Here is a 16,658-nt window from a genome sequence, read left to right as displayed (position 1 = left end):
GAGGTCGAGCTGTGCAGCCGCCCTGGCCCCCAAAACGTAGAGGCCTCTCAAGGTAACACGCATACATACATACATATATATAGTAGGTCTATTCTACACTGGGCATGGAATAAGTTGTTCTGTACCCGAGCCGACCACCGGTGCGCCAGCGTCCGATTTTCCCCCGTCCCGTCCCGATTTTTTCCGTCACAGTTTGTTCCGCGTGGCCCCATCCCCACCGCCCCACCCCTCCAATCGGTTCCTCCGCCCCACGTCGCGGTCAGTTTCCCCGACGCCGCTCCGCCGCCCAGCTCGCGATTCGTCCGCCGTTCTTCCGTCGCCAATACTGGGCCTGGCGCCGCCGGCGAGCCTCTGCGTGCCCCCGCAGTCAAGCCGACGCCCTCCCGTTCCTGACGCCGCTCACTCCTCCCGTCGCCGGGTTTCCCGAAGCCGCTCTGCTGCCCAGCTCGCGATCCGTCCGCCGTTCCTCCCGTCGCCGATCCGGGGACTAGCACCGCCGGCCAGCTCCTGCATGTACCCGCAGTCAAGGCGACGACCTCTCATTCCCGATGCCGCTCATTCCTCCCATCGCCGTTCTGCGAGACCGATCTGCCGTCGATCCTCCTCCGGCCTACCTTCTGATCAGGTGATTCCTCCACTGGGTCATGGTCCCCTTCTATTTCCCCATCTTTTTCTGGTCGCCTCCATCATCGCGCTCGTGTTCATGCTCCTCTGCACGACGCCCAGGAGGTGCTGCGTCACCATCTACCCGTGTGAAGGAGAGCTGCTGAAGGAGAGAAGGGAAGGCAAGGCAAGGCAGCCTCTATCTGGCTCAGAGGAAGAGCTCCCGAGGCCTCAAGATGCACACAGGGAGAAGGTTCGTGGCGGGGCAGAGCAGGCCAGGTATGGATCGGTTCCTGATTTCATTTTCACTTCTCGAATTATTTCTTCTACTTAATCGCGTCCATCCTGCCGCAGTTCATGATCTAATCAGTGTATACATGCATTAGCCGGACGTTCTCTGTAGCCTGAGTTGATGTTATAGCTTTGGGAAAAATGGTAGACACTATCTGAAACTATTATTTGCACTGTTGTTGATATGTTATCATGCCCTGTTCTACTCCTGCTCTCTGTTTCTTGAGGTTTAGAATAGTTAGAACACAACTAGGCAGCAGAGAGATTCAGAGATCTTCTCTACTTGTTAGGTGGTTCTTCAGTGAATCTAGATGGACTAGTGGCCTCGACGAGGAAAGGACTAAAGAACACAAGGTTAGAAAATACTAAAAGATTTTGCCAAAGATCTTTCAGGCAAATATATTAAAAATTGATCAGCACTTGTAAAAAGACTGTATTCAGCTAGTTAATTTTATGCTGATCATCCAGTCCAGATATTGTCACTGTCCATGTTAGGGGAAGTATCCTGATGCTTTTATGTGATTCATGATTCTCTTTATTTCCTCCTTTTTAAAGAGTTGAAATGAAATTACCAGTGAAATCTGTATGTCGCAAGAGTTTTTTTTTTGTTCATTGCATCGATTTGATCACCAACCTTACATCACGCTTGTGAGAATTTTCTCTTTTTTTTCCCCTGCTCGTCGGGTCCGTTGGAGCCTTCCGGTGTGTCTGTCCATAATATTGTCCTATCCGGCTATCCCGAAAACATGATCTACCTTTCTTGCAACCTGGAAGGCTTGTCCGTACTCTATCTAGTACAGATGAGTCAGCCACCTTCTCCATTGATGAAAATGTCACATGGGAATTATTATAAAGAGTAAAACGCACCGTGGGCACCTGAACTTGCAGCGTTGTGTCAAATAGGTCCATGAACTTAGAAACCAGACATCTAGCCCCTCGAACTTGCGAACCCGTTCACCCCAGGCACCACCGGAATTCTCTAATTCGTCGTGTGCCCCAAGCACACAGCGAAGACTTCGCCGTCAGTGGCCGACGGCGAACCCCCGACGGTAGCGCCAGGCACGGCAAAGGCCTAGTTTGCCGTGTGCCATCTGTCGCACACACGGCAAACACATTCGCCGTGTGTATCCAAGGACACACAGCAAAAAAAGGCCAGACGTCGTGACGCCGCCGGCCTAACGGCGTGACGGAGAACTTCGCCGTGTGCCAGGAATCAGGCACACGGCGAAATTTCCACTTTGCCGTGTGCCCTTGGCTTTGGCACACGGCAAAGTATTTAGGTTCGCCGTGTGCCCCTGGCTTTGGCACACGGCGAACTATGGTCAGTTCGCCATGTGCCCGGTCTAGGCATACGGCGAACTTGATGTTCAGGGCTGGCCAAATAGTCACTTTGGCGTGTGCCTAGTCCCTGGCACATGGCAAAGTGACCAAACAAATCCTATTTTTTTTGGTTTTTCACGTAAAAAGGACCCCATATCACAACATATATATCACAGGCATTACATATCATAACAAACGTCACAGACATTATATATCACAATATATATATCACAACTAGCCACAAATAACATCAAACACATACAAAAGTCCAATGCAAAGTCCTGCAAGTTCACAAAATATCCAGAAGTTCACAAATACATATCCAGAAGTTCACAAGCCCATAAATATTGAAATAAACAAGTTTATGGCTGTGGTGGGTCGTCGAACGGTGGGGCGCCGCCAAACTGAGGCGGGAACAACTGCTGTGGGAGCGTCGATGAGATGCCCGGCGACAATTCTGGCGTATTCGATGCCGCCGATAGATTCTGCAAAAAAAGTAAGACAGTAAATTGCAGGTGAGACAAAAACCAAGTTCTCAAGTTATAATTCATGAGAGGAGATATGCTACACTCGTTTACTGAAATGCATTGGGACAGACAGAACAGAAGTTCAAACTTTCATTGAAATACCTGATTTTGAATTCCTATGATAATGCATCTTGTAATTCGAGCTTGAAACTTCAGTTTCGAATTTGATTTGCATAACTAGATCGACCAAATTACCGCAAACGAATCCATGAACCTCTTCTATGAAGAAACCTTCGCCAATGACTTTATTTACAAATCAATTTCAACATTTCTATATGTAGTTTGGGATAGTTTAGCCAGTAACTTTTTTCAAAATGGAACCTACTTTAAATTTTCTACGAACTTGGATATCCAAATGAAAACTCCAAATTGAAATTTAGACACACTAGCGCTATTGCAAACGCTTTCCATTTCGCTTACTTATTTTGCCAATAAATAGAGCACTAAAGGATCAGATGTAGGTCCCCTAAATCGTTAAGTGAGTAATGTAAGTCACAATCTCTAAGTCTAAAGTTCTCTAAGTATCTAATACTTCAGAAAAAACTAAAAGGTTTTCAAGATACTCACCGGAGGAGGAGTAGGAGGAGGAGGAGCCACAGGGAATTGCATGGCTGGGATGGGATTACCCAATTGGACAGAAAGACTTTGAATGTAGTTGTACATCTGGGCCATCTCGGGCGCTTGCTTCTGCTCGTTCTCTTGTCGTATCCTCCTCTCTTCGGCCAGTGCCGCCTCGTACGCCGCCTGTTGCGCTTGCATTCGGTGCTACAATAGTTCAAGACAATGTTACAATGCAAAGCAAATACATGTACAAAATGAATGAACTATGAATAAATAAAAAATAACCTGAAGTTCCTGCACTTGGAGCGGCAACGCGGACAGCCGTGGGCGTATGGCCGGGCTATTGGCCGTGCTCCTCGCTCGAATCTGGGAGAGGGTGGGAGTGCTGGCCGTGTCTACAAGGCCATCGCCAATGTAGTAGCGCCCATGTTTCTTGCCTCCTCCCACCCTCATAATGACTTCTCCATCAAAGGGCCGGGAGCTCGGATCCCAGTCTGGCCCATGGACCTGTCTTCCCATCTCTATGTATGCCTGGATACGACTGTGGACGGACGGGTTGCTGTACGCCGAGGGGGGCTCGTCAGGGTTGTAGGTGACATTGGATGTCGCCTTGCCCTTGTGGGCCAGAGCCCATCCCATGAACGGGTTGCACTCCTAGCCTTCATGTGAGGACGACTGCGAAAAAGGAAGAAGTTGATTACAAATTATGCTGAATTGAATGTTAGATTAGAGAAATGAGTATGTGTACTGTGTACCCATCTAGCCATGTACTCATCGTTGTTGAGGCTGCCTTGATGGTGCCCTGGACCTGGCATCAGCAATCGCCACTGCCGGCCAGCGTCGTGCAAAGCCTGCCACTCGGGGTCGAACCACTTATCCACTATGCGCTCCCAGCACACGGTGTCATTACGACACCACCACGCAGGAATCTACACGTGATCAAATGCATGACATGTAAGAAAAGAGACATTTAACGATGTTTTTCATCTTATAATAAATTTGAACTTACCTGTAAATATTGCTCTCGGGTCAGCTTCAAATCCATCGCCTCAGACTTCCCGATCTTCTGCTTTAGGAAATGTGCACAATAGTTGATGACGCACTGGACTTGCGCCTCATAAATCATAATGCATGTCCTTCACGAGTTTAATGCATCGATTGTGAGCCACAATCGCCGCCCGCTCCTCGTATCCCTCATCACACCTGTAAAAATCCTGCATATAAAGACGATGGATCATGTCATCATTAACAAAATGTTCAATAAATGTGATGTATTCACCATTTTTTGCCGGGAAAAACTTACCCAGAGCTCGCCCTTTACCCGCTCCGCCTTGTTCTCAAAGGCTCTGCCGCTCCGATCCAACTGATCATTGTTGGCGGCGATGTAGTGGTCCCACGTCCAGGCCGGCCTCGTACCGTCCTTGATAGTGGACCAGGCCTGGGAAGTGCTCCCTGCACAAAAGACCCAGGATGCTGTTGACCTTGCGTTTGTGAGCACCGCCACTGAGGACAGTCCAACTCCTGCAAAAGTGATTAAGAGAAAATATTAGTTTGTACCTTGATTTTCGAGTTAGGAAATGAAAAGGTAGTAATAACATGTCAAATTACTTACATATCCCCACACGGTCAAATCAGCAGGCGGAAGGCAACAGGTATCGGCCTATCTGGGAGTCGCGAGGGACCTCGCAACCAGACAGCCAGCGTAGAGGTATCCTCAGATGACTCCCCCTCCTCCTCCTGCATGTCCGCCTGCCACTCCTCCTCCTCCCGCTCCTGCTCCTGGTCCTGGGCAGGCTCCTCCTCATCCTCCTCTTCCTCAGACGGCGGTACAGGCGAAGGCTCTCGACGCCTCCTGCCTCCACCCTTCCCTCCACCCCTCTTGGGTCCACCCTTCCCTCGACCCTTGCCTCGCCCCAACTCGGAACCCCTATCAGAGCCCTCACCAGCATCCGAGTGTGGCATCATTCTTCTGTACAGTGAGGCGACCGATCGTTGAAGTCCGCTGCCCGGCATCTTTCTTCAATCACCTGCAATTACAAATAGTAAACCAATTAGCACATATATACAAAATGATCTTATAAAGAGAAAGAAAATAAATGCGACATAATTAAAAAGTAACATAATTAAAGAAAATAAATCAATTAGTACGGATCATACATGTATTAGAAATAATCATCTTCATCAGGATTAGCTGGATCATATGTCTCATCATAACTATGACGCAAGTCGAGAAGTTCAAGCCCGTGCTTTAAAGGTGGAATTTTATCCTCATTATCATCGCCTAATTGTAATTGCTCAAGTAATTCTAGGTCCTTCGCATTACGAACCTCCTCACCAGCGTCCTCGTTATCAACCATTTCATCATCGTGTACTTCCATTTCGATCACTCCAGTTAAGTCTATCTCAAAATGCCCTTCAAGCCCATCTTCTTGAAAGAACTCCCTGTCATATGTGTTTGGGTCTATGTTGTAATCCTCATTATTTGGAATAGGTACTTTACTGTGTGGGGATACCTTGTACACAACGTCCCAACCCATAAGGCGATCGTCGGTTTTGCACGGATATGAGAGATAATAAACCTGCGTGGCTTGTTGAGCCACAATATAGACATCGTCTCCTAGATACACTGATGACTGGCGAATTTCGACTAGGCCGATATGAGGGGTCCGTCGCACTTCGTTAGGATCAAACCAATGGCATTTGAATATGACAGGCTTAAGAGGTTTGCAACCATGAAATGTGAGTTTATAGATTTCTTCAATTATGCCATAATACTCGACCCCATCAAGGCCTGTCGTACAAACTCCGGAATTTGTTGTTCTTCGATTGGGCCGACTCTGCTCATGGCTTTTTGTGTGAAAGCGATATCCATTTACATCATATCTGGAGTATGATAAGACCCTATAGGCACAACCATTGGCAACCTGTCTCAACTCGGGACACATAGACACATCATTTTGGGCCTGCAGGTAGAAGCATGATGGTTTGTCATACTATTCACACGGAAAAGGAACTTCAAATGTCTAACAAGCATGATGGTTTGTTATACCTTGTGCTTGAACCAAGAAATGAAATCGGGGGCTCTTTGTCCCGCACCCGACTTAAGAAGGGCGTCAAGTTCCTGCGGGGTTGGAACTCTTCAGCGATGCCAGAATTGTTGAGTAAATTCCCTATATAAATGAGAGGTAAAGGAGGTTGGATACAGAATAGTTAATACTCGAGGAAATAGTATGTTGAGAACTTACTGTATGTACGGCTCGACTTCCACTAGGTTCGTCAACACAAACATCATGATAGTGCGCAACTCTTCATTGACCAAGGCCTTAGGAATCGCACCACTTGCACTTCCAAGTTGCCCTTTGAAGAGGCTGAGGTTCGTTTCATTTTCGCCTTCATTGTAACGAGTGGGTGGATTATGCACGCTTGGAAGGGTTTCACCATAGTATTTTGTTGTATAGTTGGAGACCTCATCCAAAATGTATGCTTATGCAATGGAAGCTTCTATTTTGCATTTATTTTTACATTTGGTTCGAAGGATCTTTTGTTGTCTCTCAATTGAGTAGCACCAATGGCCCTGAACAGGCCCCCCCATCCGTGCCTCATACGGGAGGTGCAAAATCATATGCTGCATCAGATTGAAGAAGCCGGGTGGAAAGATTTTCTCCAACTTACAAAGCAACACAGGGGCCAATTTTTCCATTTGTTCAACCACAGTCCGAGACAACTCCTTAGCACATAGCTGGCGGAAGAAATTGCTTAACTCCGCCAGCACTTGCGAGACATGGTCAGGGAGATAGCCTCGAACCATCACCGGAAGAAGCCGCTCAATCCATATGTGGTAGTCATGACTCTTCAGCCCATTGATTCGCATAGTAGATAAATTCACCCCTCTCCTTAGATTTGCTGCATACCCATCGGGAAACATTAAAGTTTGGAACCATTCTAGTACTTCTTTCCTTTGGTGCTTCTTCAGGACGAATTCAGCTGGAGGCTTTTTCCATTTCTTACCATCTTTGGGTGGCGGAATATTCAGTTTTGGTCTATCGCATAAACTAGCTTGATCCACTTGGGCCTTAAGATTGTTCTTTGTTTTATCAAGAATGTCCATGATTGTACCCCATAGTGCCTCAGCGATATTCTTTTCCGAGTGCATCATATCAATGTTATGAGGAAGAAGATCATCCATGTAGGGGAGCCTCCACAGGCCCGACATCTGAGTCCAGGCATGTTCTTCGCCATAACCCACAAAACCACCGCCTTCTTTAACCCTCAATGACTGTAACCACTCACGGACCGCAGCACCTGACATCATTTGCGGTGGAGGGTCATCAACCACGACACCTTTCATAAAGTTCTTGATGTCACATCGGAGTGGATGGTCAATAGGGAGGAATTGTCGGTGCTTGTCGAACGAAGAATACTTGCCACCCTTCGCTAACCAGATGAACCTCATAGCTGCCTTGCATACTGGGCAAGGGAACTTCCCGTGCACACACCAGCCGCAGAATATTGCATACGCTGGCAAGTCATGCAGTGAGTACATGAACCACACTCGCATTTTGAAATTTGTCTTTGTAGCTCGGTCATATGTCCATACACCTTCCTCCCAAGTATTAAGTAAATCATCAATAAGAGGCTCCATATACACACTCATATTTCCCCCGGATATCCAGGAATTATCAACGACAAGAATATGTTCTGCCGTTGAAAGATAACTCCAGGGGGGAGGTTGAGGGGGATAACAAACACGGGCCAACAACTGTAGGGGGCAGCCGTCATTCCGTAAGGATTGAATCCATCTATTGCCAACGCAACACGTACATTTCGAGCCTCCCCCTCTTCCATTGTGTTATGCCTGTCAAAATGTTTCCATGCTTCACCATCGGATGGATGTATCATCTTCTCAGGACGGTAGCGTTTGCCGTTTTTGTGCCATCGCATCTATTGTGCTGACTCCTCGGTCATGACCAAACGTTGGATTCTCGGTATGAATGGAAGGTACCGTACGATTTTCACGGGGATTTTGAGCTGCTTCTTATGACTGTCACCAGAGTCTACCTCCAGCCACCGAGATGATTTACATTTTGTACAGTAGTTTGTGTCTGCATGTTCTTTTCTAAACAACATGCATACCTTCGGACAAGCATGTATCTTCTCATACGGCATCTTAAGACTACGAAGAAGTTTTTGTGCCTCGTACATGCTCTTTGGAAGAATGTGTCCTTCCGGAAGCAGACTACCAAAAACCATCAACATTTTGTCAAAGCCATCCCGACTAATGCCACACTCAGACTTTAGGGCCAGTACGCGTGCAATAGCATCGAATTGAGAAACATTGGTATGCCCGTGAAGTGGTTTCTGTGCCGCAGACAACATGTCGTAATACTGCTTTGCGGTAGGCTCTGGCGGTTCCTCTCTAGGTACTTCTTGGAAGTGTGCTTCATGATAGTCTGCTAACATGTCTGCACAACCAGCTTCAGCATCATAATCATCGATGCGTTATCTGACGACCTCTTCTCTCGCATGATGGGCTTCACCATGGCAGATCCACCGGGTATAGTTTTCCACAAACCCATTTCTGATAATGTGTTTACCCATACTGAGTTGTGATTGATGTATTCTATTTTCACACTTGCTACATGGACACGACATTCTACTCTATCCTCTATCAAATGCCTTTTTCAAGAAGTCATTGACCTTTAGAGCAAACTCAACATACTCTTGCTCGCTCTGCCAGCCCTTGTACATCCACTCACGGTCATCCATCCTTTACCATGTGAGGAAGTGATTTTAAAATCAATACCAAATACACGATGTCTAGCATGCTCTAATAGGTGAAGATAGGTCCTAATCCCATCCGAAAATGTGTAGCTGTGGTTAGTTTCCATACTCTACTACTATCCGAGACAGAATTTCGGCAGCACCTCCCCGCTGTTCTCCAAATACACGTCCCAACAGGGAGATTGTGTATACAGAGAACAACAGAGAGATGATACCGATACTCTATCTCAAATCGTAGTAGAGCATGGAAACTAACCACATCAACACATCCTCGGACTGTCCCAAAAAACGGGGACAATTCAAAACACATCTCTTTCGAATGGGAGACGTCTAGGTTACGTGAAGTACAAACAAGATAAGTAAATGAAAGTCTGTGACGACTCACCTAACTATCCTGCAAAGTGACGAGTCAAGAACGGAGCCACAACCTCGCCTACAAACAAAAAACAACTACATAGTATCAATAATTGAACATTTCAGTTTGAAATTCTGCAAAGATAAAATAGCATAGTGGTCGACAACCAACAAACATGCCTCAGATATGTTCCCTTTCATTTGACCTTGAACTTGAAGCCTAAGAAACCTATAATAAATTCATGACCGCCATTAAACCATGAGACACATCCAGCCCAATCTTAACATCATCGCACCCGAGTTGTTGCTTGGGCATAGGTGTATCACATGGTTTCATGACAACCATGATAAGCATATCCATAGAACAGAAATAACACACTTTGACTAACACTCATGCTCAAGCTCAAGGTCAATATATATATAGCATATATCATCACATGCAATACAATTTTCTATCCAAAATACTCTCCAGCGGTGGCGAGAGCGGCAAAGTGACATACAACTACCTACCAGGCAATCGAGTTTTCTATCTAAACTAGTGACAAACAACTACCTACCAACAAACTAATTAAAAGCACTACCAAAATACAAGATGTGAAATTTTTGTTCAAGTCCTCACCTAGAAGCTTAACGGCGAGCGACCATCTTCTTCTCCTGCAAGACGCCGTGGGGCAGGGCCGCGACGGAGCCGGGGCGCCGGCAGGGCGGGGCGGTGCGGGGGGCGCCAGGCCTGGGCGGCGCCAGGGCAGGGCCGCACCGGAGGGGCGGCACCGGGGCAAGGCAGGGCGAGGCCGACGGGGCCCCACCGGGGCGGGGTGGGGCGGGGCGCACCGGGCCTAGGCCGCACCGGGGCAGGGCCAAGGCGGAGGGGCGGTGTCGGGGAGGGAGAGCCAGGGCGGGCCGGCTGCGGGACGGCGGCGGCGGGGCGCCGCCGGGCCTGCGCGCAGGGGCAGCAGTGGCGGGGCGGGGCCGGGCCGGCGCGCAGGGGCGGCGGCGGGGCGCGGGGCGTCCGGCGCGGCGTCGGGACGGGGCGGGCCGGTGTCAGGACAGGGCAGGAGCTGAGGCGGCGCGGCGTCGGGACGGGGCAGGAGCCGGGGCGGGAGGGGCCGCGCCGCGGCGCAGGGGCTGCGGGATGGCGGCGGCGGGCGCGCCATGCAGCGGCGGCGGGGCGCGGCCGGGCCAGCGCGCAGGGTCAGCGGCGGTGGGGCGGGGCGTCCGGCGCGGCGTCGGGACGGGGCGGGCCGGCATCGGGGCGGGGCAGGAGCCGGGGCGGCGCGGCGTCGGGACGGGGCGGGCCTGCGTGAGAGAGTGAGAGAGAGTGAGAGAGCGAGAGAGTGATGGACCAGAGCTAACGGCTAAGTGTTGCAAAGTTCGTCGTGTGCCAGATGCAGGACACACGGCGAACAGTTCGCCGTGTGCCAGATCTAGGACACATGGCAAACTTAGGAGGTCGCCGTGTGCCCTAGACCTGGGCACACGGCGAAGACACTATTTCGCCGTGTGCCATATACAAGGCACACGGCGAACATTTTTTAATTTTCAATTTCAAATGATTCTTTTACAAAAATAGAAATTACACGCAATATCAGCGATTTGCCGTGTGCCTAGGTTATGGCACACGGCAAACCTAATTTATTTTGTCCACATTTTGTTTTCCAAACATGTTTCACTAAATTTAACGAAATATACATTGCAAAGTATTATTAAATTAAATAAACATATCATATGAAGTGCTTATTTCAAAATTTTGTATTTTTTTATGCATGTATATCTCAATTTGAATATTTCCACTTTAATTCTAATAGTACTAAAAAATCAAAAAAGGGCAAACAAATTCAGAAAAATATCATGATTGCACATGAACTACAATTATGTGGTGTGTTACTCATAGAAATAGTTTAGAATCCAAATTATTACTTACAATTCGTTACACATACACACGTAACTAAAACCTTTCAAGGTATATGGATCTTTTGCGGAGAAACATTAGTTTATAAGCAGTGTTTGTGAAACAAGTGAATAATCCAACCAAATTTTTACTAGAGACTCGATATATGATGACATGAGTTCATGACAATTTTCATAATTTTTAGTTCACATTTCGATTTCATATAATTTGTAAATGATTATCCATAATATTTGTATTCATGACCTTGCTTAGAGGATTCGACCGATTCCTTTTATTTTGCCGTGTGCAAAAGTCTCAGCACACGGCGAACATTCTTCTTTGCCGTGTGCCTAAAAGCAGCACACGGCAAACCCTTACGTTTGCCGTGTGCCTAACTCCAGCACACGGCAAAGATGACGACGTCCACAGCCGTTGGGATTGGTTAACGGGGCCATGACTTCGCCGTGTGCTGTCCCAAGGCACACAGCAAAGATGAAGGTTCGCCGTGTGCTGGGCTGTGGGCACACGGCGAATGCTGACGGTGTTGAGCTGCAGCGAACGGCCGTTAACGTGGAGCCCATTTCGCCGTGGGCTGTCTGATGGGCACACGACGAAGTCTTGATTCGCCGTGTGCACGACACACGGTGAAGTCTCGATTCGCCGTGTGCTTTCTGTTCGCCGTCTATTTAGTTCTCGGCGCACGGCAAAAGTGCTGTTCACCGTGTGCCCGAGGAAAAGCACACGGCAAACATTGAGGCACACGGCGAACTCGCGGTTTCCGGTAGTGAGGTTCAGCCCAGTTTTGCATGGCTTGCATGGCATTGTGCGGCCGAGATTTGCTACATTAACACCGGATTTGCTACAGTACCGCGGTTTTGTTTTTTCCCTTTTCTAATTTATTTCGGCTGAATCTTTGAAAAATCATAACTCTTCGATACGACATCGTATAAAGATGATTTTTATATGAAAATTGTAGCCCTCGACGAGATATACAACTTTCTAGTCTTGAGCTTTTTCATTTGATGAAGTTAAGTTGCCCAAAAAAAATATACAAAAGTACAGCACCATAATAATCACGTACTTCTGCTTGTCGCACTAGAAAATTAATATATTTTTTGTTTGTTGTCAAATGAAGACACTTGTATACTAAAATTTTAGCACTCTAAAAGATCTAGATTCTTATAGTTTTAAGTTTTTATATTTGAAGTTGTTAAGATGTTGATAAAATAGTATAAAGCAGCATATTAAGTACATGAAAGACGTTGAGGCTTTATACTGTTTTATCAACATCTTAACAACTTCAAATGTAAAAACTCAAAACTATAAGAATCTAGATCGTTGAAAGTGTTAAAATTTTAGTATACAAGTGTCTTCATTTGACAACAAACAAAAAATATATTAATTTTCTAATGCGACAAGTAAAATTACGCGATTATTATGGTGCTGTAATTTTATATAATTTTTTTGAGCATCTTAACATCGTCAAATGAAAAATTTCAAAACAAGAAACTTGTAGATCTCGTCGAGGACTACAATTTTCATATAAAAATCATCTTCATCCGATGTCGTATCGAAGAGTTATGATTTTTCGAAGATTAAGCCGAAATAAATTGGAAAAGGGAAAAACAAAAATGCAGTTACTGTAGCAAATCCGGGGTCACTGTAGCAGATCCCGTGCGCACAGTGCCATGCAAGCCATGCAAAACCGGGCTGGACCGGGGGTGAACAGGTTCGCATGTTCGAGGGGCTAGATGTCTGGTTTCTAAGTTCATGAACATATTTGACACAGCGCTGCAAGTTCAGGTGCCCACGGTGCATTTTACTCTATTATAAACTTTGAAAAAGTGAAATCCAACGGTGAAGGTTTTTAAACAGCTAATCTCATTTTCAACCTAATTTGCTAGTATGACTTTCTATTTTCATTACATGTTTAGAATACAAAATGAATTTTATCCGGAAAATGTTTGGTGATGCATTCCATTACAGCATTATGTATACACTTTAGTGAGGGTTGGGATGGGATTTTATGCTTAAGCCGCAGATATGTTGGATTACCATTCACTGTCATGTTTTGATGATTAGGATCCTTCATGGCTCTTCCGGGATCTGCTCGTGTTCATGCGTTGTATGTCAGCTCTCAATGTCTATTGCATGAAAGCATGCTTCCCTGAATAGCTGTCATTGTTTCCAAGTTAAATCAAATGCCAGCCTTGAATGGAATTTAAGAAATGTGGATAATCAAATGCTATATCGGATCAGTTCTATAATTTGCAAGCATTGTGTCGTACACAGTGGTATTCTTTCTTGCTGGTCCACTCAAATTTAAATTGTGGCCATTGTGATAGCTCAGTTTCAGCTGGCTGCTCAGTGGGGTGTGATTGTTGATGAGTTTATTGCTGCACGGAGGTCATCTGATAAATCATCAGAGGTGAGGCATCGAGCAGGTGCATTGGAGCAAATTAGGATGATTGATATGATTATCAGCATGTCTTAGCTTTGATTGAGATTACAGTTGATTTATTTTGGTTGAGATTACAACAACAAGGCAGAAGTCTTCGCTTTTGCTGGTACTGGATCGGAGCTAAACTAGTAAAGAAATTATTCCAGTGCTATCGACCATGTCTATAGTTTTGGTGCAATATACTAATCTTTTTTTCCAATTCTAACTTTTGCTCCTGCATCAGATCTAGCATCCTTGGACAAGCATGGAAACAAGAGTCTAATGGAGCTGGGGTGCTCCGATGGTTGCGGTGCCTAGCAAATTCTATGTTGTCACCTGCTATGCTATGCTGCAAGACTTCATCAGCGGTGCACGAGCCTTCTTTGCGCTCGCTAGTTCCAACAATATCAGTCTGCAACCTAAGCTGTGCTAGTCTACAACTCCTACCTAACAAGGTAATAATTTCTGATCCATTCTGTTGAGAAGCCTGGTAAACTGACAAAGGATTTTTAGATTATGCATCCACAAGGATTGAGCCTCCTGTATGCAGTGCGTGACCATTCTGCTGAATCATTAGCTATCAATTATATATGGGTTGTCATTTTGAACTATTTCCATCTTCCTGCAGCTCCAAGATCACATTAGATGATTAGAGCAGATTGGTCATCGATGTCCAGGTCCTGAATGAGGTTTGTTGGGTACTTCAGTGGTGGTGATACTACTGTTGAGTCAAGAAGGGGGTTTCTAAGGTTTGTCCTAGATAAAAACAGTTGAGAGTTGTTTTGCAATGAAATCAATCGCTAGGGGGCAATAAAGAATATGGAGCTTGCATGGAACAGATGTATTTTACTCTGTATGTTAACGTACGAACATATTGATTGTCAATCATAAAGACTCGCTTGTTTATGAAGTGCTTGGAAGTATATTCGTATTCATCGTAAAACTGATGTACTCATCTAAAAAAACTGATGTACTCCTTGACGTCTTCCACACGTCTGCGCACGTAGTTGACCCCGCTCCCCCAAATTAGCTTGTAACTCAAGCTGCTAATGGGCTGTAATCCAAACTAAACCCACACCAAACCATTTTCCTTAGACACTTCAAATGAAACCGCACCAGACCACACTATGGCATATTACAACCAGACCAAACCAACCTTTCTACAATTTAAAACCAAAACATTAGTGGTTTGTGCATGGCGGCCAGCTTCTCAAGCAAGGGTGCCATGATTAGGAGCGACGCTTGCTGTCGTCAAGTGGACATCCGTCGGCAAGACCACTTGCTTCCAGGTTAGAAGCATCATCCGCTGTAGATTTTAACGATTTCAACGCAGCAACAACCGAACCAAACCAAACTCTTTTTTTTCTCAAACCAAAACCGAACCAAACTGATAGCTAGAGCAACCATTTGCCACCAAACTAAACAGGAACTAAAGTAAAATCCAAACTGCTCAACCCGGTTTCCACCCAAACCATTAGCAGCATGAGTTGTAACCTGTGCTCGTACGCCTAAGCACCTAACGATTCAAACAGAGCTGGTAACCTCCCTCACACGCCTCGTGGACCAGGCCAACCAGGGGGGGGGAAACGTGTGAAAACCCGGCTCTTGATGGAAAACCAGGAGAAAAAAACCTCCAACTGACCGAGACGTGCGCGGGGAGGGGGAAGAAAACCGTGTTCGCTCGGTTGGCTCCACGCGCGCCAGTTCCATACCCACAATAGGGATTAGCCCTGTCCTATATAAGGAAAATGTATCCTACACTTGTAGTATAGAAAAACCTAGCACACACGGTTTTCCTACACTCGCGTGTAGCTACTCTCATTATCAGTATACTACCGTGTGGATGTCCACATACCCATTTATCACTTTGAGTATGTTTATATACTAATTCTAAGATATTTCAAATAGATATATGCAAAAAATTTCATAAGCATCCTTGTTTTTTAAATATATTATGATTATACATTACTACTATATATTAAAAAATAAGTATGTCCATATACTCTATGTATAGTCACATACCCAATGTATGTACCATCATATATTGTCTAGTATGATCACATACTTCACATACATACTCTTCGTTGGATCAGATACATCATACATCATGAGATATACACGTGGAAGTAGCTACAAGCGAGTATAGATATATATACACTTATATATACTTGTACAATAGGCTACGTTCACACGACAAGCAAGAAGCAGCGCTAGAAGCCTACAAGCTAATCAAACATTCATGCTTGTCTAATTGGCAATTGCATACCACGCTGTCAGCCGACTCGTCGACTCCTCGTATCCTCATTGTCGTTGTTCATCCACTCACCCTGATTGGATTCCAATCTCACTGCGCGTAACTCGTAAATCATCTGATAGACTGATACTAGCCCCTTCATTGGTCCTCCGTCTTTGAAGTCAGAATTCATCTGTTAGCATCTACTCTCTATCTCTATGTGTGATAATTGTCTTTTTGAAAATTTCAGAGCCCTATGTCATCTATAAGACACCCATCAAAGTTAAAACTATTGAAGAGTTATCTCACATCCGTAATATCTCAAGAAAGGTTAAATAGTTTGGACACTTTATGCATTGAGAAGAAATTATTGGACTAGATCAACACTAATGCCGTCACTGATGATTTTGCATTGAGAAATGCTAGAAGAAATTTTAAGCTAACATGTATAAATTGTATGATATAAATATTCCTTTGGACACTTTGAAGTATTTTTGACTACTACTGTTATTGTTAATATTAGTTTATAGTATTGTTATGAGACCTCCTTTTTAGTTACGTCACGGGCCACAAAAACATGATGAGAAATTGGGGATGTGGCAGCTCGCGGGCGAGTATGTACTTCACCTACATGTAGGGGTGGTAAAGGGCCCAACATTT

The 16,658-nt window shown here is 45.6% G+C and overlaps 1 protein-coding gene across 1 annotated transcript; it reads left to right on the top strand.

Moving 5' to 3' along the window:
* Window positions 1-205: 205 nt before the first annotated feature.
* On the top strand, window positions 206-14,687 carry LOC120683831. Its single transcript, XM_039965926.1, has 4 exons — window positions 206-625; window positions 727-882; window positions 14,010-14,220; window positions 14,394-14,687. The coding sequence occupies exons 1-4, from the start codon at window positions 549-551 to the stop codon at window positions 14,412-14,414; spliced, it is 465 nt and encodes a 154-aa protein (XP_039821860.1). The 5' UTR covers window positions 206-548; the 3' UTR covers window positions 14,415-14,687.
* Window positions 14,688-16,658: the final 1,971 nt, after the last annotated feature.

Source organism: Panicum virgatum, chromosome 7N, assembly GCF_016808335.1.
Source record: "Panicum virgatum strain AP13 chromosome 7N, P.virgatum_v5, whole genome shotgun sequence".
NCBI lineage: Eukaryota > Viridiplantae > Streptophyta > Magnoliopsida > Poales > Poaceae > Panicum > Panicum virgatum.
The sequence above is the reverse complement of the archived record's forward strand: the minus strand, read 5'-3'. Positions and strand labels throughout refer to the sequence as shown.